The 25,342-nt window shown below is 41.6% G+C and overlaps 1 protein-coding gene across 3 annotated transcripts in view; it reads left to right on the forward strand.

Annotated features, from left to right (window-relative positions):
* Positions 1-1,843: 1,843 nt before the first annotated feature.
* adcy8 (adenylate cyclase 8 (brain)) overlaps positions 1,844-25,342 on the forward strand; it is a 255,443-nt gene continuing 231,944 nt past the window's right edge. For all 3 annotated transcript variants that reach the window (XM_064942680.1, XM_064942663.1, XM_064942671.1), the window contains exon 1: positions 1,844-3,008. In XM_064942680.1, the coding sequence (XP_064798752.1) occupies positions 2,139-3,008 (870 nt within the window). In that variant the 5' untranslated portion in view covers positions 1,844-2,138. The remainder of the gene's footprint in view (positions 3,009-25,342) is intronic.

Raw genomic sequence — 25,342 nt, forward strand, 5'->3', positions numbered from 1 at the left:
CCATGAGACTGGCTGTTATTTCCATGATCGTTGCCTGCTGACTTCGCCACAGCCCTACATACAATATCTCCTCCATATTTCTATAAGGAAATGAGTAGCTGATGTAAAAAAAACACACACCATAACACACATGCCCAAACACACACAATCTTTCTCTCCTTCAAATTTCTGTCATGAAAAACGTATGTGACGTCTCACACACATTCTAAGCAAACAGAAGTGGCGGCCAATAACGGAAGCCCATTAATTGGCCACTTTTGGCATAATTTAATTGATGTGCCACCCGTCCTGTGTATTCACAGCAAGTGTGACATCCTATCCTAGAGAGGAACCAAAATAGCCCCTCATTAACTAGGAGCTTCTCCTGAACAGACGCACTACACAGACCTGAAGTCACAATATGTTCATATTCCAATGTATCTATAGAAAGGGAGGTGGGACAATGAGGGAGAGATGACTCACTTTATTGCTCAACTCGCATACCCTTTCATCCCCATATCCTGATATTGACACCCTGATAATAAATTATTTCTCACACATCATGCGTTAGTTGTGACTTGTAGGCATGTATTAGCGTTAGGCCAACTGCTATTGTTTCTTCCCTCTATTGATATCATCATCAAAGCCAGGATTAGGTTTGTGAGTGATATATAATTTCTCATTCCGCATCTATTTAATCACATCTGTCCTCATACGTATTGAATATAATCTAAAATATTAGAATATAATAATATAAATTAGAATACAATAATATAAATTAGAATACATGTTATCAATAAATCCTCTTTTCATTTTTGTAGGTGACTCATCACACCTCGCCTCGCCTAATCCCATGACAAATGGGAAGAGTAGAATTGATACTTGTTTTTTCCCTTCCAGTCTGCTCCTCAATTCTTGCCCTAATCCTTTCCGCTTCGCTCCACTTGCTTTGCAGTCAGTGCCTTATGTCTGTTGCTGCAGCAGTCAGATGAGACAAAAGGAACGCAATAGAGAGAGAGGATGGTCTGACGTCAGCTAGACACATATGACTTGCTTCGCCCTACCTCCACTGACCAGCAGCTTTGCGTTCTGGAAATGTATTTCATACACTGCACACTCAGCCTTAGTATCAAATCAACCACACGAGGAAATACGGGGCGACATTCTTCTTTTCCCAAAGCCTACCGATCCTATTTTGGAAACCGTCCGATTTCTGCTGGGTAAAGCCCAATTTCGTTGGTGTTTATCATCTAAATTGAACGGAGGAATTATATTCAAATGGAAAGACGCAGACTGCAGCTGTTGCTGTAGGCAGTCTATACCCTGCGCGACGAAGTTGCGTCTTCTTCTGGCTCTCCCGCCATCCGACGCTTCTTTCACCAGGTGTTGCATTCACCCACCAACCCCGACATGATGATGGGGGAGGGGCGCGTTGCGCGTAGGGTCTCCAGCTCTCGACGTTGATCTATTCTCATCAGAGCCTCTCAATGTGATGCCAAATCATTCAGGCGACGGGTCCGGTAATGTTGAAGATTACGGAAATCCTGGACTATATTCATTCCACTCTTCAGCTGACTGGGCACGCGAGACCATTTCCTTAATGTAAGGAAAAACAAAATATGCTTCAAGATTTCGGTTTCATTCCATGAAACACTCATTGTTAAACGAATGGAAAAACCAGGAGCAGGACATGCTGCGTTAGAGACGCATGAGGCAAGCACACTTGTATACCTGTCAACAATATTACAGCATTATCTATATTCTGTGTCCTCTCATATGCAAACATGAGTGCACAGGTGTGTTAAACTAGCTTTTTTTTGGATGTGAATACTGTTCATTTTGCAGATGTTATAATGGTGTGGACCGTTGGCACATGGTGGCAGGCACTGTAGTTTCTGACACCTTGCCTAAATCATTATGCATGTGCGATTGAGCTGCATTGACAGTGATGAAAATTATCTTTATTCAAAAGACCACTTCTTGAATTTTTACGTGACTGCTGGGTGCGTGACAATGACCAACAAGTGCACTTTTTCAATTCAGCTCGACACACCCCAAGGAAACCATGCCAGCTCGATTCGATGTGCACAGGACATGTCCCCAGATTTGCTGAGCTTGGCTAACATCTAGAAAGCAGATTACCAACCACGTTGAAAACAATGGAATTGTCTGAAGTTCGATGTTCCAGTGCAAGCGAAGAACTCTACACCATCAACAGGACGCCAACCAGCAACAGCAGCACGCGACCCAAAAGGTTGTTGTGGCAGAACGCGGTTCGACACATCACTGAGCAGAGGTTCATCCATGAGCAGAGCGAAGCGAAAGGCATCACACCAGATGAGCACTACGACCAAAGCCTACGGAAAGAGTCTGCGGGTAGAACCTCGGTAGGCGACAGACACAACAATGGGGGAACCAAAGTCTTCCCTGAGCGTGCGAGCAGTGACCTAGGATTTCTCCAAATCGATTGCGCTCCAAGCAACTCAGACTTTTTCTTGAACTGGGGGTACACATACAGAGGCGTAATATTCCCCACTCTACGCAATTCTTTCAAATCTCGGGACCTCGAGTGTCTGTACCAACGCTACTTTTTGGGCCAGAGGCGCAAATCGGTGGTGGTGATGAACATTTTGGATGTGGTGACCAAACTAACCCTGTTGGTTTTACATTTAACTCTTGCGTCTTCGCCAATGGATCCCATCAAAGGAATGCTCTTGGGCTTTTTCACTGGCATCGAAGTGGTCATTTGTGCCTTAGTGGTAGTCCGAAAAGACACGACCTCTCACAGCTATCTGCAATACAGCGGCGTGGTGACGTGGGTGGTCATGGCCACGCAGATTTTGGCGGCTGGATTGGGCTACGGACTCTTGGGCGATGGAGTCGGATACGTGCTTTTCACCCTCTTTGCCACTTACAGTATGCTTCCCTTGCCTCTCACTTGGGCTATTCTGGCTGGTTTGGCCACCTCAACACTCCACATTGTTGTACAGCTATTCATCTCCCCAAATGCACAGCTCTCCACAAATCAGGTACGTGACATAGGAATAAATCTACACCCCCTGCTTCCCTCCCTACACTTTTTTAATATATCTTTTTTTAATGAAATGAAAATGTATGTTTTATAAGTAAATCACAATGTGGTCACCGCACATGTACATTAGGCGTTATCATCCTATTTTAACAGTTGTGACAGTCTTTAACACTCTTTCACATATCATATTCGACTGAGCATTCTAGAGTAGACCTAGTTTAATATTATTTTGACAGTAAGTAGTATTACAAAAACCTGAGCTGTGTTCGAATACTCATACTAACCGGACTATTTCCATAATGCAATTCTTCAGAAAATGGGCGTGGCTTCACAACATTTTCAGATTTGAATAAAATGGCAGAAAATATGCAGACGAGAGCGGATACATATTCATTGCTTTAACTAATTACGACAAATGTTAAGACATGTAATAAAGACATGTAATAAATTAACGTTACACGTTATGTTGGCTGACAATTTGTTAGCTACGCTATCCTTACGAATCGCATAGCATTACAGAAGTATGTACCGGTACGTTAGCTAGTTAGCGAATGTTGGCTACTAATACATCAAACTTGCCAGGCAGTATATTAACTAACTACCCAACGTTTATTGACTTGATTATTCACATCATTCTTAGCTAAGTGGAATAGTCGTTAGTAGTGCGTTTCAATGGACATTGTTAATGATGTCAGAGCACAGAATAACTGAGGAATTTACGAACGCGCAACACCCGTTGAATATGACCGGTGTCAGTAAACGTAATTAAATTGTTGCCAGCAGCACAGTTACAATCACCAATGCTCTGAATAACATGAATAACAGACTAATCAGCTCTGCTAAGGAAGTAGCTAGCCAATGTTAGCCAGTTAGCTTGGGTGAAATGAACTAATAGTATATAAACTCAGCAAAAAAAGAAACACCCTCTCACTGTCAACTGCGTTTATTTTCAGCAAATTTAACATGTGTAAATATTTGTATGAACACAACAAGATTCAGCTACTGAGACATAAACTGAAAAAAGTTCCACAGACATGTGACGAACAGAAATTGAATAATGTGAACCTGAACAAGGGGGGGGGTGGTCAAAATCAACAGTCAGTATCCGATGTGGCCACCAGCTGCATCTCCTCCTCATGGACTGCACCAGATTTGCCTGTTCTTGCTGTGAGATGTTACCCCCACTCTTCCACCAAGGCACCTGCAAGTTCCCGGTCCATGACAGACCCTCCACCTCCAAATCAATCCCGCTCCAGAGTACAGGCCTCGGTGTAATGCTCATTCCTTCCGACGATAAACGCGAATCCGACCATCACCCCACAACTTTTTACCAGTCCTGTCTGGTCCAGCGATGCTGGGTTTGTGCCCATAGGCGACATTGTTGCCGGTGATGTCTGGTGAGGACCTGCCTTACAATAAACCTACAAGCCCTCAGTCCAGCCTATTGTGGACAGTCTAAGCACCGATGGAGGGATTGTGCGTTCCTGGTGTAACTCGGGCAGTTGTTGTTGCCATCCTGTACCTGTCTCGCAGGTGTGATGTTCGGATGTTACGATCCTGTGCAGGTGTTGTTACACGTGGTCTGCCACTGCGAGGACTACCAGCTGTCTCTCCCTGTAGTGCTGTCTTAGGCGTCTTACTGTACGGACATTGCAATTTATTACCCTGGCCACATCTGCAGTCCTCATGCCTCGTTCACGCAGATGAGCAGGGACCCTGGGCATCTTTCTTTTGGTGTTTTTCAGAGTCAGTAGAAAGGCCTCTTTAGTGTCCTAAGTTTTGATAACTTTGACCTTAATTGCCTACCGTAGGTTAATGTTAATGTCTTAACGACCGTTCCACCGGTGCATGTTCTTTAATTGTTTATGGTTCATTGAACAAGCATGGAAGCATGTTTAAACTCTTTACAATGAAGATCTGTGAAGTTATTTGGATTTTTACTAATTATTTTTGAAAGACAGGGTTCTGAAAAAGGGATATTTCTCTTTTTTGCTAAGTTTAGTATTTACTCGTGAAGTATACAGTATGTTATTATGGGTACCCGAACACAGCTCTGGTCTATTTCAAGCACCAATTTGTAAATATCAGATTCTCTTAGTGTAAAATCTAAGGAAAGCCATTTAAACATATGTTATTCTTTATATCAATAATTGTCGCATTCCGGATATATTAGCATATATTTAGCATTATTTTAGACTGAAACCCAATGATCTTCAAGTGCCTTGAATGTAAATTAAGTATTGCGTGATTTATAAAGAAGTGGCGACCCGCGGATCACAGATTGGCGGGATCCTTGACAGCAAGAGAAGAGCCATGCATAGCAAAGATTTTGCCAAACTAAGATGGAGGGTGGAGAATTGTCAAAATTGTCCTCCTGACTTGGATAAGTACACATGCGGCCATGTTGCTCACCTGTGTATTCCAGTCTGTGTAGGAGCACAATCCCGCCCCCATGAAGGTCATTATCATAGAATGTTTTATTGAAAAAAGATATATAAAAAAATAAATATATATATATTTGATTTTTTTTATTTAAATGTTCTTGCTTTTATAACGATAAATCATTTTTTATATGAACAAATTCAATGAATATATGTTAAAATGGCTTTCCATATCCAAATCTGTCCATTCATTATAGCTGTCACTCCAGTCCAGAGGTGCTGAAAGTGTTGCTTTTAATAAATGACATCCTCTCCAACGGTTTAGTGCCCCCTACTGGCGTTTATGACCTAATAAATGTGCAATGCTTTTTCCTGGGACTGGTGCTTCAATATCAGGCTGTTTTGGAGATCAATAAAGGTCATATTTATGCACATTCTGGAGATACACTAAACTCATGTCAATGGCGGTTTAAATTAAATCCCATCATGAAAACATTGCAGTACATGAGTCACTCATTCAAGGATTTTAACCTGTTTTCTTTGTTGCATCTTTACTTGCGTTATCATCAAAATTAATGCCAAATAGACACTATACTTGCAAAAAGGCTTTTTTATCCCAAATAGCTGTGTGTCTGAATATTAGTAATGCATAATGATTTGTACTTACTGCAGTGGGATAAATCAGAGTCACACAGAGAGTTTCTTGATACTTAAATCTGCTTTGAAACAAAAGTATACACCTCACACACATGGTTATGGGCTTAAAAAAAAGGAGACACTGTGCTATGCCAGATGAAGAGTTGAAATGTATTACATTTTGAGTTTACATCCCAATATTACACTTTATGTACATCACAGAAGACTGAAGTATAACAAAAACGTTTCACATAGAAACACCAGATTTGATGTATAAATAAAAAGTTGATTGATTATGAAAAATATTAACATTCCACCCATGATGTCACTAGAGGGTGATTTGGTCATTTGACTGCAGGAAAGAGCTGCTGACTCCTTAATGAAGTCTGCATTGGGTTAGCTCTCCCCTTAGTCATATGAATATCTGTGATGATTTGACAATGCTGTCAGGGAAAGGGTTGGTCCACTTGTGTCGCTCTGAGCTCAAACTAAAATGGGAGGTCTATAGTTCAAAGTTATCAGATAGTGCGGCTAGACATGGCAACCGGTATGTAAGGTTGCTACCTAAATATAGCGTACCAGTACGTTAGTTTCACACTACACAATATCTCTCCACTATTGCGTTCTCATTGCACAATGACTAATGAATGAACAGAATGTATACTTCCCTCATATGGATACACAATAGAAGTAGGCCTACGGTGCATTAATTGCTAACTGCTGTGGAGATGTAAACAACAATAGAAGGGTTGCAGTTGACGTACGACGCCTCCTGACAGCCATGTTGAAAGACCACCGCATCAATTCTTTCAAAAAACAACAGCTGAGTGGCTACCCCAAGCTGCGTGATAACAGTGCCTAAAATGAGTTAATTCATCACCACGGTCAATTTCTGTGCAGTATTTGGCTGCTCTAACGAGGCAGGAAAGACAACACGATTACCTGCAATCATGAAACACCAAGGAGATAAGACAAGAACCTTTTGACCGTCAAGACCAGCACTCAGAAAGCTGTCAGTACAGGTTCTACTCCGATTGTTTCATCACTGGTAAGTCTGATCAATTTTGAGTTTAGTGTAACTATTATGCTAACCAGGTGTAAAACGACAAGACTAAGTTAGCTAGATAGATAGCTTGTACTCTAGCTATTAGCATGTGTCTCTTACATAGGTGGCGCGTGAGTTAAGTTTTGGGGAAGCAATTTTCTCACAATAAAAATGCACATTTTATAATAAAGGATTGTATGCATCAATCATCAAATTTGCAGACTGATGTAAACCTACTATTCCTAATGTGATGAGTAGATTGGATCATAATGTTTGCTATTAATGAGTGTTTAGTGGCATAGGCCTATAGGCTATATCAGAGACATTTCCTTTGCATGTGAAAAATGTGGCTACACTTTACATGACTGGATACATTAGCAGAATCTTTTTTAATATGATGGTAGTATAGGCCGGTAGTATAGTCCTATTCTGCTGACACTGATGACAGATCAATACAAATATAGGCCTATGAAAGGGGTCATTGCTAGAAGGGATCCAGCTTTTGTAAAATTAATGACAAAATTATTTTTTTTTGCATTTTGAGCTAACCCTAACCCTTTTCTTAATCTTAACCTAATTCTTCTAACCTTATGCGCAAGTTCTCCTAACCTGCTTCGAAAAGTCAAATCTGACATTCATTTTGCAAAGGCTGGAGACAAATTGTACAATATGACGTCCATATAGCCTGGAGGAAGACATTATTGTCCCAAGAAACAATACTAATTTGTTGAGAACTTTATTCATAAGAGGTGGGAAAATGTGTGGACATTACATAATAGGACAAAGGCCTCAATGAGATAGGACAACCTGCTGTGTTGACTATTGGTTGTTCCAGCCCAACAATAGAGTTGATCTTTTTATGACACTTAAACACCCTGATAGTATAGGTGACCTGAAGAAGTGATACTCTAACATCAAGTCTGCTTCTCATGTGTTTATGTACTGTAGGTTCACGAGCTGACCTCTATCAAGGCAACCATGTCGACTGGATTGCCACTGTGAAGATGAGCGACGCAGAAGTTTCTACTTCTACTATTTTGTCCTTATAAAAGGAAACATCCCTCAGTTATACAAGATGGTTGTCATATGCTGTGCTTTGGTCAATCTGAATGATTTTGTTGTGCCATTTGAGTAGAGCACATCTTCACCTTGTCGTTATAACAAAAGTGCCACCTTAAAACTAAGAATATATACAATTCAATTTGAAACCAATGTAAAAGACTATTGTTTACGTACTGTACTATGTCGTCTTAAGCAAACCATCATTATCACAGTAGCATTTCCAAGTGCCACTCAGACCTTCTGGGGAAAAATCTGGCATTGATTTTTGGTGGTAGCAGGTGTATGTTGAAGCTAAGGATCCCATCGCCCCCTGCTTCCAGACATTTCACTACCTAGATAACAAGGGTTGGATTTGCCCAATGCAATTTCATGTCAGCACAAGGCATGTACAGAATTGAGTGTAATGATTACCCTCATATACGCTGAGTGTACAACAGTCTTTTAAATTTATTTTACCCTTGTTTAAGTTAAGTTGACTGAACACATTCTCATTTACAGCAACAACCTGGGGAATAGTTACAGGGGAGAGGAAGGGGGATGAATGAGCCAATTTGAAGCTAGGGATGATTAGGTGGAGGGTGCTGAGGGGAGGACGGCTGATAGTAATGGCTGGAATGGTGTCAACCACATGTTTTGATCCAGTTGTATTTACTAAAGTGACTTAATTGTCCAAACGCACTGCCTCTTTCCCACTCTATTGCTATAGAGTGTTCACAAATGCCTTACTATACGTCATTCCCTAACATTCTATGAATTTATGAAAACGTGAAAATGACCATATCTAAGCCGCTAGTCAGAAAATGTCAAACAAAAAAAGTGTAATTTTTCCTTGGTGTATAAGAACAGATTTGAATAAGATTTCATGTTGCTGAAATGCTTTCAGTTCCACTTTAAGCTTGCCATAACAAAGGGGTTGAATACTTATTGACTCAAAACGTTTTGAGGAGACCAAAGCGCAGCGTGGTGTGAATATATACTTTTAATTATAGACGAAATACACTAAACAAACAAAATAAACTAACCAGACGAACGTGACCTCTATAGAAACTGAGTGCTAACATACAACATCACAATAACCCACGAACCACAATACAAAACAGGCTACCTAAATATGGTTCCCAATCAGAGACAACGACAAACACCTGCCTCTGATTGAGAACCATATCAGGCCAAAACACATAGAAACAGACTAACTAGACATGCAACATAGAATGCCCACTCATATCACACCCAGACCAAGCAAATAATGGTCAGGGTGTGACAAAATAGCATTATCATTACACAGGTACGATAAAAGGCCACTCTAAAATGTGCAATGCCACAGATGTCTCAAGTTGAGGCAGCGTGCAATTGGTATGCTAACTGCAAGAATGTCCGCCAGATAATTGAATTTTAATTTCTCTACCATAATCCGCCTCCATTGTTGTTTCAGAGAATTTGGCAGTATGTCCAACTGGCCTCCGCAGACCATGCGTATGGCATTGTGTGTGCGAGTGGTTTTCTGATGTCAACATTGTTAACAGAGTGCCGCATGGTGGCGGTGGGGTTATGATATGGGCAGGCATAAGCTACGGACAACAAACACATTTGCATTTTATTGATAGCAATTGTAATGCACAGAGATACCGTGATGGGATCCTTCGTCCCATTGTTGTGCTGTTCATCTGGCTCTACAAGGTTCTCGGACCGAGAAACAGCCTCGTACATTTGCAATGACTTCAATTCATTTTCGCCATTACGAAAATTACGACATTTAGAAAAGTCCCAGAGTCGCAAGACTAGGTGCATTGAAACTGGCTCGGCCCATGGAGATGGACCCCAACATTTCTGTCCGATAGCTCATTCAAGGACCCCGTAGCAAGGCATGGAAAAAAGTGGATTTTCAGCACCAATTAAGGTTTTGCTCGGGCACCGAATGACCTATCGAGCCGGAACTTGGGATTCGGGGTCGCCTCACATAAGGCGTACACATAATGTCAGAACTGGACCCACAGCTAGAACGTAACTATGTGTTTTATGTTTTTATGATGTTTTAAACTGGTGCTGTGAATTATGGACCTGCTCTGAAATATGTGATCGTTGGCTTCTAAACGAGTTGGACACTGACTTGCATGTTGACTTTTGTACATTTGCAATATGTTTAAACAGAGAGGGACCATCACCAAAATTGCATTATTAAATCAACACTAAAAATTGCATCACCATAGTCCCCAGACCGTGTTGAGTTCAACGAGACGTCCCGCTTGACCGTAGCACGCTCTGAGTTTTTTGATTTCACAGATTACAATGACATCTCTCCCCTTAGGAATACATTGCCTGCTCCCCTAAATTCAACCTAGAGCCTATGTGGGTTAATAATGCCTTATGAACCTGTATTCAATGACAATCCATCAGGCCACTATGAGGTCTACCTGTGTCAATTCTAAGCTTCCTCAAGCAACCAGAAGTGATTAAATTCACCCTAAAATTGTTTTGATATACATAACCTGCAATTTTGAAAATCACTGCATTCAACCCTGTGTAGATCAGTCAATTCTAAACATAAAGACTTAAAACTCAGGATTCTGTAAGAGCCTACCCCAATGAGGATATGTATTCACGGTCAGCTTCCTGTGCCAACCGGACGTGCCTTAAAATGGCGTCATAGGTGCTGTATCGAAGGGTTAAAAAGGTCATATCTTTTTAAAACTTCATATGTGTGATTAATTAACCCTCATGAAGTGTAAATCAGTCATGTTTCCCAACAGATGTCAAAGAAAAGCTCTCTCACACACATCAAGGATGTAGTGACAAAGTGCGGTGCTTAAAGACACACAGAGCCTGCAATGGCATTTCCATATTCTCAAGGCCGTGCCAAGTTCAGCGAGATGCTCCGCTTGACCGTAGCTCGCTCTGAGTGCAGCGACCGTGAAAAAAGTAGGCCCAAAATGAAGCCTGGCCCTAAATGTCATTTGCTTTTGGGTGACAGTGAGAGAACCGTTAGCGTGAGAAGCACAATTCAACCTCAGGTACGTTCCTGAGGTCCTCCCAATTTGTGCAAGCCTAACCTTGACCGTGTGGCATTAACCCTTAAGAGTAAATCATTTTTTTTGATCTCACAGATTACAATGACATCTCTCCTTATAGGAATACATTGCCTGCTCCCCTAAATTCAACCTAGAGTCTATGTGGGTTAATATTGCCTTATGAACCTGTCTTCGATGACAGTACATCAGGCCACTATGAGGTCTACCGGTGTCGATTCTAAGCTTCCTGAAGCAACCGGAAGTGGTTAAAATCACCCTAAAAGTGTTTTTCCATACCCAAACTGATGTTTGATAGAAATAGTGAATTCAACCCTGTGTAAATCAGTCAGTTCTTAACGTATAGACTTAAAACTCAGGATTCTGTAAAAGTATACCCCAATGAGGATGTGTTTACTTTTAGCTTCCTGTGCCAACCGGAAGTGCCATACTTGGTGTCATAGGGGCTGTTTCGAAGGGTTATTATAAAAGTCACATCTTTCCAAAACTTCATATGTGCAATTAGGCAACCCTCATGAACTGTAAATCAGTAATTTCTCCCATAAAATTTCCAAGAAAAACTCACACACAGCTTGGTGCGTAGAGACAGACAGTGCCTGAAATAGTTACCTTTGTTCAAACAATTAAAGAACCGTCAGACCTCGAGCTCAGGTCAATAGTGTGTGGTGAGTTATGTGGCTCTAGACAGTTCTCAGACCGAGAAACAGCCTTGTACATTTGCAATGACTTCAATTAATTTTAGAAATGTCCCATAGTCGCAAGACTAGTTGCATTGCAACCGACTCAGCCCATACAGATGGACCCCAACGTTTCTGTCCGATAGCTCATTCAAGGACCCCGTAGCAAGGCATGGAAAAAAGTGGATTTTCAGCACCAATTAAGATCTTGCTCGGGCACCAAATGACTTATCGAGCCGAAACTTGGGATTTGGGGTCACCTTAGCTTAGGCCTACACATAATGTCAGAACTGGACCTGCAGCTAGAACGTAACTACGTGTTTTACGTTTTTATTATGGTTTGAACAGAAGGCGCTGTGAATTTTGGGCCAGCTCTGAAGTATGTGATAGTTGGCTTCTAAACGAGTTGGAAAAAGTGGGTGTGGTGTCAGAATGATATCTAATTGACTGATGGACGGTGACTTGCTGGTGACTTTTGTCCATTTGCAATATGTTTAAAAAGTGAGGTACCATCACCAAAGTGACATTCTGAAATCAAGCGATAGAGAGGAACAAGAATCACAGCCCGGCCATCCCGAGTTCATTAGGCCAGTCAATTTAGCATTTCTGCAGTATTTTTGAGCATGACAATTTCGTGATGGTACATGGCAAATGGACATAACATCCTAATTTGGCACTTTCAAATCTTCCATATTGCATTTGGCCAAAAAAAGAAAGTGACTTTTGACTTCCTATGAAATCATATTGCAAATGGACAAAACATATGCCTTATGCAGAAGTAAAAAAAAAAATATGACTAAAGTATATTGATACAGTTCTTATACATGTGTAATTGACACAAAAATCTAAAGAATTTCGAAAAACAGTCCAGAAAGCACTTTTTAAGGGGTGATAAGTTTTTGAAAAACATGCCGTCTTTCAAAATTTTACTTTTGTGTCTTGACTTGTGCTACATTTGCAATATGAAAAATCACGGTGGAGCGCACTCTCCATCTGTTGGAGTTTTGCTGTGTTACACTACACTTTGAATGAAACGATGCCAAATTGAGTGGTATTGGACACCGTGTATATGGTTTGTACAGTGCCAATGACTTCCCATTCATTTTTGTACATTTCAGGGGGGTGTTCCCTTACATGAGTATTCAGATCCTTTACTCAGTACTTTGTTATTAAAGAACCTTTGGCAGCGATTACAGCCTTGAGTCTTTTTGGGTATAACGCTTCAAGCTTGGCACACCTGTATTTGGGGAGTTTCTCCCATTCTTCTCTGCAGATCCTCTCAAGCTCTGTCAGGTTAGATGGGGAGTGTTGCTGGACAGCTATTTTCAGGTCTCTCCAGAGATGTTCGTTCGGGTTCAAGCCCGGGTTCTGGCTGTGCCTCAAGGACATTCAGAGACCTGTCCCAAAGCCGCTCCTGCGTTGTCTTGGCTGTGTGCTTAGGGTCGTTGTCCTATTGGAAGGTGAACCTTCGCCCCAGTCTGAGGTCCTGAGTGTTCTGGAACTTGGTTTCATCTCTCTGCACTTTTCTCCGTTCATTTTTGCCATGATCCTGACTAGTCTCCCAGTCGCTGCCGTTGAATAACATCCCCATAGCATGATGCTGCCACCACCATGCTTCTCCATAAGGATGGTGCCAGGTTTCCTCCAGACGTGGCGCTTGGCATTCAGGCCAAAGAGTTCAATCTTGTTTCTCATGTTCTAAGTCTTTAGGTGCCTTTTGGCAAACTCCAAGTGGGCTGTCATTTGCCTTTGACTGAGGAGTGGCTTCCGTCTGGCCACTCAAACATAAAGGCCTGATTGGTGGAATGCTGCAGAGATGGTTGTCCTTCTGGAAGGTTCTCACATCTCCACAGAGGAGCTCTGTCAGAGTGACAATAGGACTCTTGGTCACCTCCCTGACCAAGGCACTTCTCCCCCGATTTCTCAGTTTGGCGGTGTGGCCAGCTCTAGGAAGAGTCTTGGTGGTTCTAAACTTCTTCCATTTAAGAATGATGGAGGCCATTGTGTTCTTGGGGACCTTTAATGCTGCAGAGATTTCTTGGTACCCTTTCCCAGATCTGTGCCCCGGCACAATCCGGTCTCGGATCTCTATGGACAATTCCTTATGCTTTGTTTTTGCGCTGACGTGCACTGTCAACTGTGGGACCTAATATAGACAGGTGTGCCTTTCCAAATCATGTCCAATCAATTGAATTTACCGCAGTTGGACTCCAATCAAGTTGTAGAAACATCTCAATGATGATCAATGGAAACAAGATGTACCTGAGCTCAATTTCGAGTCTCATAGCAAAGGGTCTGAATACTTAAATTAGGTATTTCCATTTGTTTTATTGGTATTTTTTACAAAATATCTAAACCTGTTTTCCGTTCGTTATTATGGGGTATTGTGTGTAGATTGATGATTTATTTATTTAATCAATTTTAGAATAAAACTTTTTTTTAAATCAGGAAAAGGTTAAGGGGTCTAAATAGTTTCCGAAGGCACTGTAAATGGCTGCATCCCAAATAGCAACTATTACCAACAGTTGAAGTCGAAAGTTTACATACAATTTAGCCAAATACATTCAAACTCAGTTTTGCACAATTCCTGACATTTAATCTGTGTAAAAATCCCCGGTTTTAGGTCAGTTAGGATCACCACTTTATTTTAAGAATGTGAAATGTCAGAATAATAGTAGAGAGAATGATTTAGAGCTGGTGAAACTGAGTCAGGTTTAGTGGAGTTAATGATTTATTTTAGCCTTAATTTCTTTCATCACATTCCCAGTGGATCAGAAGTTTACATACACTCAATTAGTATTTGGTCAAACGTTTAGCCTTCCACAAGCTTCCCACAATATGTTGGGTGAATTTTGGCCAATCCCTCCTGACAGAGCTAGCGTAGAGTCAAATTTGTGGGCCTACTTGCTCGCATACGCTTTTTCAGTTCTGCCAACACATTTTCTATAGGAATGAGTTCAGGGCTTTGTGATGGCCACTCCAATACCTTGACTTTGTTGTCCTTAAGCCCTTTTGCCACAACTTTGGAAGTATGCGTGGGGTCATTGTCCATTTGGAAGACCCATTTGCGACCAAGCTTTAACTGGTCTCAAGTAGTGCACTATATAGGGACTATGGTGTAATTCGGAAAACAGCCCATTTTCTCATTCACAGACCTGCTATTGTATTGACTTTGGTCAATTTTGGTCACATTTCATTAAGTCCACTTATTTGCTGTTAAATGAACACCCTCCTTTGCTTAATAACTGATATGGCTAAGGAAGGAAGGAGGGGGGATTGGCGCAGATGGTGAGCAACAGAATGAGTCAATATGATATCCTGTCTGTCTGTCCCCTGCATATGTTCCATCAATAGTGCCCGTGTCCATTCCCAGAACAGCAGAGTGCTGTTCCTGAGGAGGCCCATGTTTTAACCAATGACTACCCCTTCTTCTGCTCATTGCATTTCCCTTTCAAGGTCAAATGCAGCAGTTTACCTGGATGTAGGGGGTGAGTGTATGAGGGGGAATGCATATTTTCAGGAAAACGCTTCATTTGAAGTGCTCTGTCATTAGGCTAACTGTTCTTAGCGCTTGTCATTGCAGCCAGACCTGTGCTGAAATACTATTTGAAATAATTTCAAAAACTTTATCTGGGATTGATTGAGCTTGTCTGTAGCAATGGAACCAATGGAAAAGGACAAACCCTGCCCATCGAACTCCAGGCAGAGTGAATGCTAAGGTTTTTGAAATATTTGGTTGCCATGGCGCTGTGAGGTTGCCTAAGCAGGAGCTCCTGTACGTACGTTTGTAAATATTTTGCCGTTTTAACTGTTTCTAAATAGAGTTTTTCTATAAACGGTAGTAACTTGTTGAGGGTTAACATTAAATATCTGGTGGTTACTGATGGAGTTTCAGGACTGGTGATGTCAAGTCTGCTTTAAGTGGCCTAGCTCAGCCTTCCTACAGAAATGAGCTGAACATCATAGTTGTCAAAGTGCCTGATGAAGAGTTCCTGTAGCCTGACTGACATTTCTCTCTGGCTGCAGGCCTAACATCTATGCTCTCCCCACTTAAGCAACTGCCTATCCTTAGCGCCTCAATCGCCCAAGAATCTTCCCCAAAACCTGCTCAAGGTTCTGCCATCTGTTTTTGTTAGATTTTTAAAGTGACTTTGAAAAATGGCAAATAAAATAAATATATTATAATAGGTTTGATAGTAGCAAGACGTGTTACATGGCAAGAAGGGTTTTAACCATTGATTTTAGCCTGTTTTAAGTTGTAACATGTTTAGCCAGGTGAAGTGGAAAAGCATAGAAGGATTGCATGTATTTTGGAAACACTTTACTTGAAAGCAACCATTGTCAATACTACTACACAGTACTTGTCACAGCCATTCAGGACAGTCAAGCATGAATGCTTTTCATAACCTGTCCCAACGTGTGTTGCCAGGTGAAATGTTAAATTGTAATATCAAATCGTTGACCACCTTATGCTTCTCAGTTGGTTTATATAATTTGGAGGGTGGTGTTAGCTTTGAGGTTAAAGAGGTGGGTCACTAACCGCAGGGTTGCAAGTTCAAATCTGATTCCAATCCAATAGCTAACCGGGAAAAATCTGTTTGGAGTGTATTTTTTATTGAACCTCTATTTAAGCAGAGTCATGCTGAGACCTCAGTCTCCTTTGTAGTGTAATTGTTATTGAACCTCTAAAAGGGCAGACTCACTCCTCTCGCATTCACAGCCATATAAGGAGACAATGGAAAACGGAGCCTCAAAAATCCTGCTCATTTCCTGGATGCCGTCTCATCTTGGTTTTGCCTGTAGCTCACGTTCTAGGGCACGCACAGAGAATATCTTTGCAGTTCTGGACACGTCAGAGTGTTTTCTTTCCAAAGCTACCAATTATATGCATAGTCGAGCATCTTTTTGTGACAAAATATTGCGCTTAAAACGGGCACGTCTTTTTATCCAAAAATTATATAGCGCCCCCAGAGTTTCAACAGGTTAAGCAGAGTCATGCTGAGACCTCAGTCTCTTTTGGAGTGTAATTTTTATTGAACCTCTATTTAAGCAGAGTCATGCTGAGACCTCAGTCTCTTTTGGAGTGTATTTTTTTATTGAACCTCTATTTAAGCAGAGTCATGCTGAGACCTCAGTCTCTTTTGGAGATGAACACATCAACAATTGCACATATTAGTCTATCAATATGCACAATACATGAAAAGCAAATCAGATTCATATGAAACAAACACAGTAAAAAGTTCCTCTAACATCAGAATGAATTGCCCTGTGAGCTGTGGGACTCATTGCGCGACCCCGTAAGCCTTTCATTTGCGGCTTGGGGTGATTTTCCTATTTTCCATTCATAATACATAACAATGATACAATTTCAATTCAATGTGTTTAATGCAGGCCTGAATCTCTTTATTGAATATAAATTCAGCAAAAAAGGAAACATCCTCTCACTGTCAAGTGCATTTATTTTCAGCAAACTTAACTTATGGGTAAATATTTGTATGAACTTAACAAGTTCCATAGACATGTGACTAACAAATGGAATAATGCATCCCTGAACAAAGGGGGGCCAAAATCCAAAGTAAGTCAGTATCTGGTGTGGCCACCAGCTGCCTTAAGTACTGCAGCACATCTCCTCCTCATGGACTGCACCAGATTTGCCAGTTCTTGCTGTGAGATGTTACCCCACTGTTCCAACAAGGCACCAGCAAATTCCCGGACATTTCTGTTGTGAATGGCCCTAGCCCTCAGCCTTCGATCCAACAGGTCCCAGACGTGCTCAATGGGATTGAGATCCGGGCCAGCGAAGAGCTGGCCGTGGCAGAACACTGATATTCCTGACTTGCAGGAAATCATGCACAGAACGATCAGTATGTCTGGTGGCATTGTCATGCTGGAGGGTCATGTCAGGATGAGTCTGCAGGAAGGGTGCTACATGAGGGAAGTCTTCCCTGTAACGCACAGCATTGAGATTGCCTGCAATGACAAGAAGCTCAGTCTGATGATGCTGTAACACCCCGCCCCAGACCATGACAGACCATCCACCTCCAAATTGATCCCGCTCCAGAGTACAAGCCTCGGTGTAACACTCATTCCTTCCGACGATAAACACGAATCCGACCATCAAACCTGGTGAGACAAATCCGTGACTCATCAGTGAAGAGCACTTTTTGCCAGTCCTGTCTGGTCCAGTGACGATGGGTGTGTGCCCATTGGCAACATTGTTGCCGGTGATGTCTGGTGAGGAACTGTCTTACAACAGGCCTACAAGCTCTCAGTCCAGTCTCTCTCAGCCTATTGCGGACAGTCTGAGCACTGATAGAGGAATTGTGCGTTCCTGGTGTAAACTCGGGCAGTTGTTGTTGCCATCCTGTACCTGTCCCGCTGGTGTGATGTTCGGATGTACCAATCCTGTGAAGGTGTTGTTACACATGGTCTGTCACTGTGAGGACGATCAGCTGTCCGTCCTGTATCAATGTCTCACAGTACGAACATTCTGCAGTCCTCATGCCTCCTTGCAGCATGCCTAAGGCACATTCACACAGATGAGCAGGGACTCTGGGCATCTTTGTTTTGGTGTTTTTCAGAGTCAGTAGAAAGCCTCTAAAGCCTCTTTAGATGTCATAACTGTGACCTTAATTGCCATCTGTAAGCTGTTCCACAGGTGCATGTTCTTTCATTGAACATCCATGGGAAACAGTGTTTACACCCTTTACAATGAAGATCTGTGACGTTATTTAGATTGTTATGAATTATCTTTGAAAGACAGGGTCCTGAAAAAAGGGATGTGTCTTTTTTTGCTGAGTTTATCTATTGCTCCCTGGACGGCAGTACGGTGCAGCTGTTGAACAGAAAGGCCAAAATATAACTCAACTGCTTAGCTACTGCGACTGACACATATCAGCTTACTACAAGCTAATTTTGCAGTCTGGTCGACAAGAGTTGATTTTATTGTAAAAAAGAAACACAACTCTATTGACAATGAAAATAAGGGGAAGATCTAGAGAACAACGTGGCAGCTATGATCAAACCACCACCGGAGAACCAGGAAAATCAGGAAGATGGCATCGGGGAAATGCAGCTAGCTAACGTGCCTCCGGTGGCTAAGAGAAGGATATGGTTGATTCAAGAAGAACACAGAAGGATCTGCTGAGCGGTTGCCATTCCGGGCAGTGATGCAACCAGTCGGGATATTATTTTAGGTGCAGCTGTAGAAGCTTTTGAGGATCTGAGGTGCCATAGGTTTTGTCATGCACTCTTCACGACTGGCTTTGTGTGGTTGGACCATGTTAGTTTGTTGGTGATGTGGACACCAAGGACCTTGAAGCTCTCAACCTGCTCCACCTACAACCCTGTCGATGAGAATGGGGGCATGCTTTTATTGCCGCTTTGCCTGTTTTATGGTTCATCAGAGGACATAGAGGGATTTCTTAGATGGTTCCGGGTTAGAGTCCCGCTCCTTGAAAGCGGCAGCTCTATCCTTTAGCTCGTTGCCTTTAATCCATTGCTTCTGGTTGGGGTATCACTGTCGGGACGACGTCCTCTATGCACTTATTGATGAAGCCAGAGACTGATGTGGTGTACTCCTCAATACCAGCGGAAGAATCCCGGAACATTTTCCAGTCCGTGCTAGGAAAACAGTCCTGTAGCTTAGCATCTGCTTCATCTGACCACTTTTTTATTGACCGAGTTACTGGTACTTCCTGCTTTAATTTTTTTCTTGTAAGGAATCAAGAGGATATAATTATGGTCAGATTTTCCAAACGGAGGGTGAGGGAGAGCTTTGTACAAGTCTCTGTGTGTGGAGTAAAGGTGGTCTATAGAGTTTTTTTCCCCCTGTGGTTGCACATTTAACATGCTGGTAGAAATGAGGTAAAACGGATTTAAGTTTCCGGCAACTAGGAGTGCCGCCTCTGGATGAGTGTTTATACCGCTTATGGCGGGATACAGCTCATTGAGTGCCAGCACTAAGACTGCACAAAAAATAGAGATACACTCTCTAGGTAGATAGAGTACCTCATGATAAGCTGTAGACCACACTATCTCAGATGACCAAAACCTCGAGACTTCCTTAGATATCGTGCACCAGCTGTTGTTTGTAAATATACATAGACTGACACCCCTTGTCTTACCAGAGGATGCTGTTCTATCCTGCCTATACAGTGTAAAATCCACCAGCTGTATGTTATTTATGTCGTCGTTCAGCAAAACATAAGATATTACAGCTTTTAATATCCCGTTGCTCGTAGGTCATCAATTTTATTTTCCAATGATTGCATGTTGACCAATAGAACAGATGGCAGTGGGGGTTTACACGCTTGCCCACGAATTCTCAGAAGGCAGCCTGACCTCCGTCCCCTTGTTCTCTGTCTTCTCTTTGTGTAAATGACGTGGATTTGGGCCTGTTCCGGGGAAAGCAGTATATCCTTCATGTTGGAATTGTCGGACTCGTTAAAGGAAAAAGCTTCCACCAGTTCCTGGTGAGTAATCGATGTTCTGATGTCCAGAAGAGATGGTGGTTGCAGTAATATTATGTACAAAATAAGTAAAAACATAAGTTACAAACAACAACAAAACACAGTTGGTTAGGAGCACGTAAAACGTCAGCCATCCTCTCCGGCGCCATTCTCAGCATTTGTGCGTGTGTTGGAAGAGTTGGAGTTTGAGTCAAGATTCATGGAGTACAAGGAGTTTTTCAACTTCATTGTGGACCCCTTTCATTTGCAGGGTGTCATCTCTGACCTCAGTCATCACAGCCCTCTTTGCTGACTATGCTGGAATAGAGAGTGAGATAGTGGATCTGCAGTCAAATGTCACAAATGACACAGTGTAAAATCTGTGAACTAAGACCAGGTGTTAACCATTTCTGAAGCAGTGTGTGCAAAAGGTAACCATTTTTTGTCAGTACTTATTCATGTGAAGCAACATTTTCAACAATGAACATTGTGAAACAAAAACAGAGAAACTGACTGACAAATGCACACCTGGATTGCCTCACAAGGATAGCAACAACAGACTATACATTTAGAGTTAATTCAGTTAAGGAGCAGAAGGGACATTTTCACTCATCCAACTACTGAGGTAACCCTTGATATGGGGCAGTAGGTAGCCTAGTGGTTAGAGCGTTGGGCCAGTAACCGAAAGGTGTTGTTCTGCCCCTGAACAAGGCAGTTAACCCACTGTTCCTAGGCTGTCATTGTAAGTAAGAATTTGTTCTTAATTAACTGACTTGCCTGGTAAAATAACAATAACAGTGCCTTGCGAAAGTATTCGGCCCCCTTGAATTTTGCGACCTTTTGCCAGGCTTCAAACATAAAGATATAAAACTGTATTTTTTTGTGAAGAATCATGAAGTGGAACGACATTTATTGGATATTTCAAACTTTTTTAACAAGTGCAAAATTATTCAGCCCCCTTAAGTTAATACTTTGTAGCGCCACCTTTTGCTGCGATTACAGCTGCAAGTTGCTTGGGATATGTCTCTAACAGTTTTGCACATCGAGAGACGGGAAAAAATTTCAGTTCCTCCTTGCAAAACAGCTCGAGCTCAGTCAGGTTGGATGGAGAGCATTGTTGAACAGCAGTTTTCAGTTCTTTCCACAGATTCTCGATTGGATTCAGGTCTAGACTTTGACTTGGCCATTCTAACACCTGGATATGTTTATTTTTGAACCATTCCATTGTAGATTTTGCTTTATGTTTTGGATCATTGTCTTGTTGGAAGACAAATCTCCATCCCAGTCTCAGGTCTTTTGCAGACTCCATCAGGTTTTCTTCCAGAATGGTCCTGTATTTGGCTCCATCCATCTTCCCATCAATTTTAACCATCTTCCCTGTCCCTGCTGAAGAAAAGCAGGCCCAAACCATGATGCTGCCACCACCATGTTTGACAGTGGGGATGGTGTGGTCAGGGTGATGGGCTGTGTTGCTTTTACTCCAAACATAACGTTTTGCATTGTTGCCAAAAAGTTCAATTTTGGTTTCATCTGACCAGAGCACCTTCTTCCACATGTTTGGTGTGTCTCCCAGGTGGCTTGTGGCAAACTTTAAATGACACTTTTTATGGATATCTTTATGAAATGGCTTTCTTCTTGCCACTCTTCCATAAAGGCCAGATTTGTGCAATATACGACTGATTGTTGTCCTATGGACAGAGTCTCCCACCTCAGCTGTAGATCTCTGCAGTTCATCCAGAGTGATCATGGGCCTCTTGGCTGCATCTCTGATCAGTCTTCTCCTTGTATGAGCTGAAAGTTTAGAGGGACGACCAGGTCTTGGTAGATTTGCAGTGGTCTGATACTCCTTCCATTTCAATATTATCGCTTGCACAGTGCTCATTGGGATGTTTAAAGCTTGGGAAATCTTTTTGTATCCAAATCCGGCTTTAAACTACTTCACAACAGTATCTCGGACCTGCCTGGTGTGTTCCTTGTTCTTCATGATGCTCTCTGCGCTTTTAACGGACCTCTGAGACTATCACAGTGCAGGTGCATTAATACGGAGACTTGATTACACACAGGTGGATTGTATTTATCATCATTAGTCATTAAGGTCAACATTGGATCATTCAGAGATCCTCACTGAACTTCTGGAGAGAGTTTGCTGCATTGAAAGTAAAGGGGCTGAATAATTTTGCACGCCCAATTTTTCAGTTTTTGATTTGTTAAAAAAGTTTGAAATATCCAATAAATGTCGTTCCACTTCATGATTGTGTCCCACTTGTTGTTGATTCTTCACAAAAAAATAATTTTATATCTTTATGTTTGAAGCCTGAAATGTGGCAAAAGGTCGTAAAGTTCAAGGGGGCCGAATACTTTCGCAAGGCACTGTACATGTGATGTAGCCTATTTGTGATGTGCTGTTCATCAAATCAATTGCATGTGCTCTCAATTGATAATATTGGAAGAAAAAGTACAACAAATGAAAGATGTGTGCAGCCCTCTGAATGATTGCCTCAATTTAGAGCTGAGACGATCATTCAGAGGGCTACACAGATCTTACAAAAAATAGTGAGTAACACTGCCCTGGAGGCACCACCTTAAGTAGTTTTGGGGATCATTCCGAATGACAGGCGCACAACAAATAAATGCAGATCTTCCTAACTTGTTGGACATTAAAGGGATCTCCTGGGTTAGCCATCCCTGGGTATTTCTCAATCTGGAGCACAGGCAGGTCAGAGCATGCACCTTGTGCTGGGTATAATAAAACAGACATCATTTTAAGTTAATAATTGTGACTTAATGGTAACATATTTGAGAAACTGGTTTTCGTGCTCCAGCATGATTTTCCACAATGGACCAACTCAAGACAGAGGTTTGTAAATGGTTTATTTAACTGCCATTGGCAACCTCTCCCAACTAAAATAAACCTCCCAGCCAGATAGCATTATAAAATATCCTAGTCTTGGCCGGATCAATAAAAAAAGACACTCTTTCTCAGTTATTTTCTTCATTTCCTGACGTTACAGTTCCACCCAAACCACTTTTTGAAAAAAGTACACATGACACCATTGCCTGTGTCTTGTCTCTCCCTGTTGACTGACCTTCAAGTTACCTGCCGAGTCATTTTTGTTTTCTGCCAAACGCTGACACAACTTGTCCCTCTATTACCAGTTTGGCTCCGGCTACACATGAATCTCATCTAAAGGTGTCCTTTGTGTCACGTTCAACAAACGGCACTGAGCGGTGCAGTTTGTTGGTTTTAGTGTAAGTAAATATGTTGTGGAAGAGGAGGTAAAATTGCTTGCTCAGCAAGTAAAACATGTAAAGCCATGGTCTATTAATTAAATGTTGTCCCCCTGCCCAGGCAATCTGATACTTTTTTAAATGTGTCTCATCCTTTTACCTTTTAAGATAATCACAGATCGGACTTGATTAGATCTGGAAGAGTAATATGATGGAAACCTTCTCATACACCCCCCCTCCCATTTAAGTATATTTAATGTAACATAAAATTAATTTAAAATACACATAGTACATATGTATTCCATAAATGCATGGCTATGATATGTGACCGACCGCCACAATTCAGTCTTATGTAGCAACATTTTAAATGGTGTTTTTTACATTGGATAAAATACTAGAAAATGGTATATCGTACACTGTTTTGAACAATGGGAAAGTAATTGTGCTTTGAAGTTGAAACTTGTAACCCCACTTTTGAGAAAATATCTCTTGAATGTTTTGGTACACCACTGGAGAGCTCTTTGTCTACACCCACTCAGCTTTCTTCACACCTTCTTAAGTGTTACGGTTTTCTTCCTGGGAAGGAGAGGAGGACCAAAATGCAGCTTGGTTATGCTTGAACATCTTTAATAAAGATGATAACGTGAACAATAAACATATACAAAACAAGAAACCGTGAAAACACCGAAACTGGTGCAAAACACAGAGACAGGAAACAATCACCCACGAAATACCCAAAGAATATGGCTGCCTAATTATGGTTCCCAATCAGAGACAATGATAAACACCTGCCTCTGATTGAGCACCACTATAGGCAACCATAGACTTACCTAGAATACTACACTGAACACAAACCTATCAATCTACAAAAACACCTAGACAAGACAAACACATAATCACCCATGTCACACCCTGGCCAAACCACAATAATAAAGAAAACACAAAATACTAAGGCCATGGCGTGACATTAAGCCTTAGCTCCACCCATCTCTTTAAGGATTCACATAGGAGTCCATGTGCAAAACAGAGTGAGTAGTTTAGTAAACAACCAAAAATGTCAAGACTAAAAGCACCAGCCTACAATAACAAAAAACTTGAGGCCTATATCCTAGTCTGACTTTGCTACAAGTCATGATCTTCACATTACCGCCTCTGGTAAACACACACAAAATCAAATACAATCAAAGTGTATTTGTCACATGTACACAATACATAAGGTATAAATGGTACAGGGAAATGGTTACTCCATAGTAGCAATATCAAAAACAAAGTGTCCAGATAATAAAAAAAATATTTAAATAATTATTAGATAAAGTTTACCCGACACACTTGTCTAAATTGATGGGTCATGTGAAGAAAATGCTACAACCATCCCACACCCACAGCTAGCTAAGTGGATGGGTCGCTAATGTCTACACATGTTCATGAAATACAATAGATGGCTGTAATTACCCCCAGACACACCTGGCTAACTTGATGGGTCATGTAATCATCTGGTGAAGTGGAGTCTCTTGTTTAGATTGTAGCTAGCTAGCTAAACAATGAACCGGCATAATCCCAACTCATACTACTACCAATACAAACATTTTCATAGCTGTAGTATGAATCCGCAGGTAGCTAAAGAGCTAACCAACTAGGTTCAATGTTAGCCAGCTAACATTAGGCTATAACTAGCAATGCAAATGGTTTCTGAATCATTCATAGCCTCTTTTCATAGATGTTAATGCACTCATGAGTTCTTCAAGACTGGGGAGTCAAAGAATCCAGATTGCTCGCTATCGAGTTTGGAAAGGTTCAATGATAAGAGCGTCATCTTACTATGACTAGGGT

The sequence above is a fragment of the Oncorhynchus masou genome, chromosome 3 (assembly GCF_036934945.1).
Source record: "Oncorhynchus masou masou isolate Uvic2021 chromosome 3, UVic_Omas_1.1, whole genome shotgun sequence".
Classification (NCBI taxonomy): Eukaryota; Metazoa; Chordata; class Actinopteri; order Salmoniformes; family Salmonidae; genus Oncorhynchus; species Oncorhynchus masou.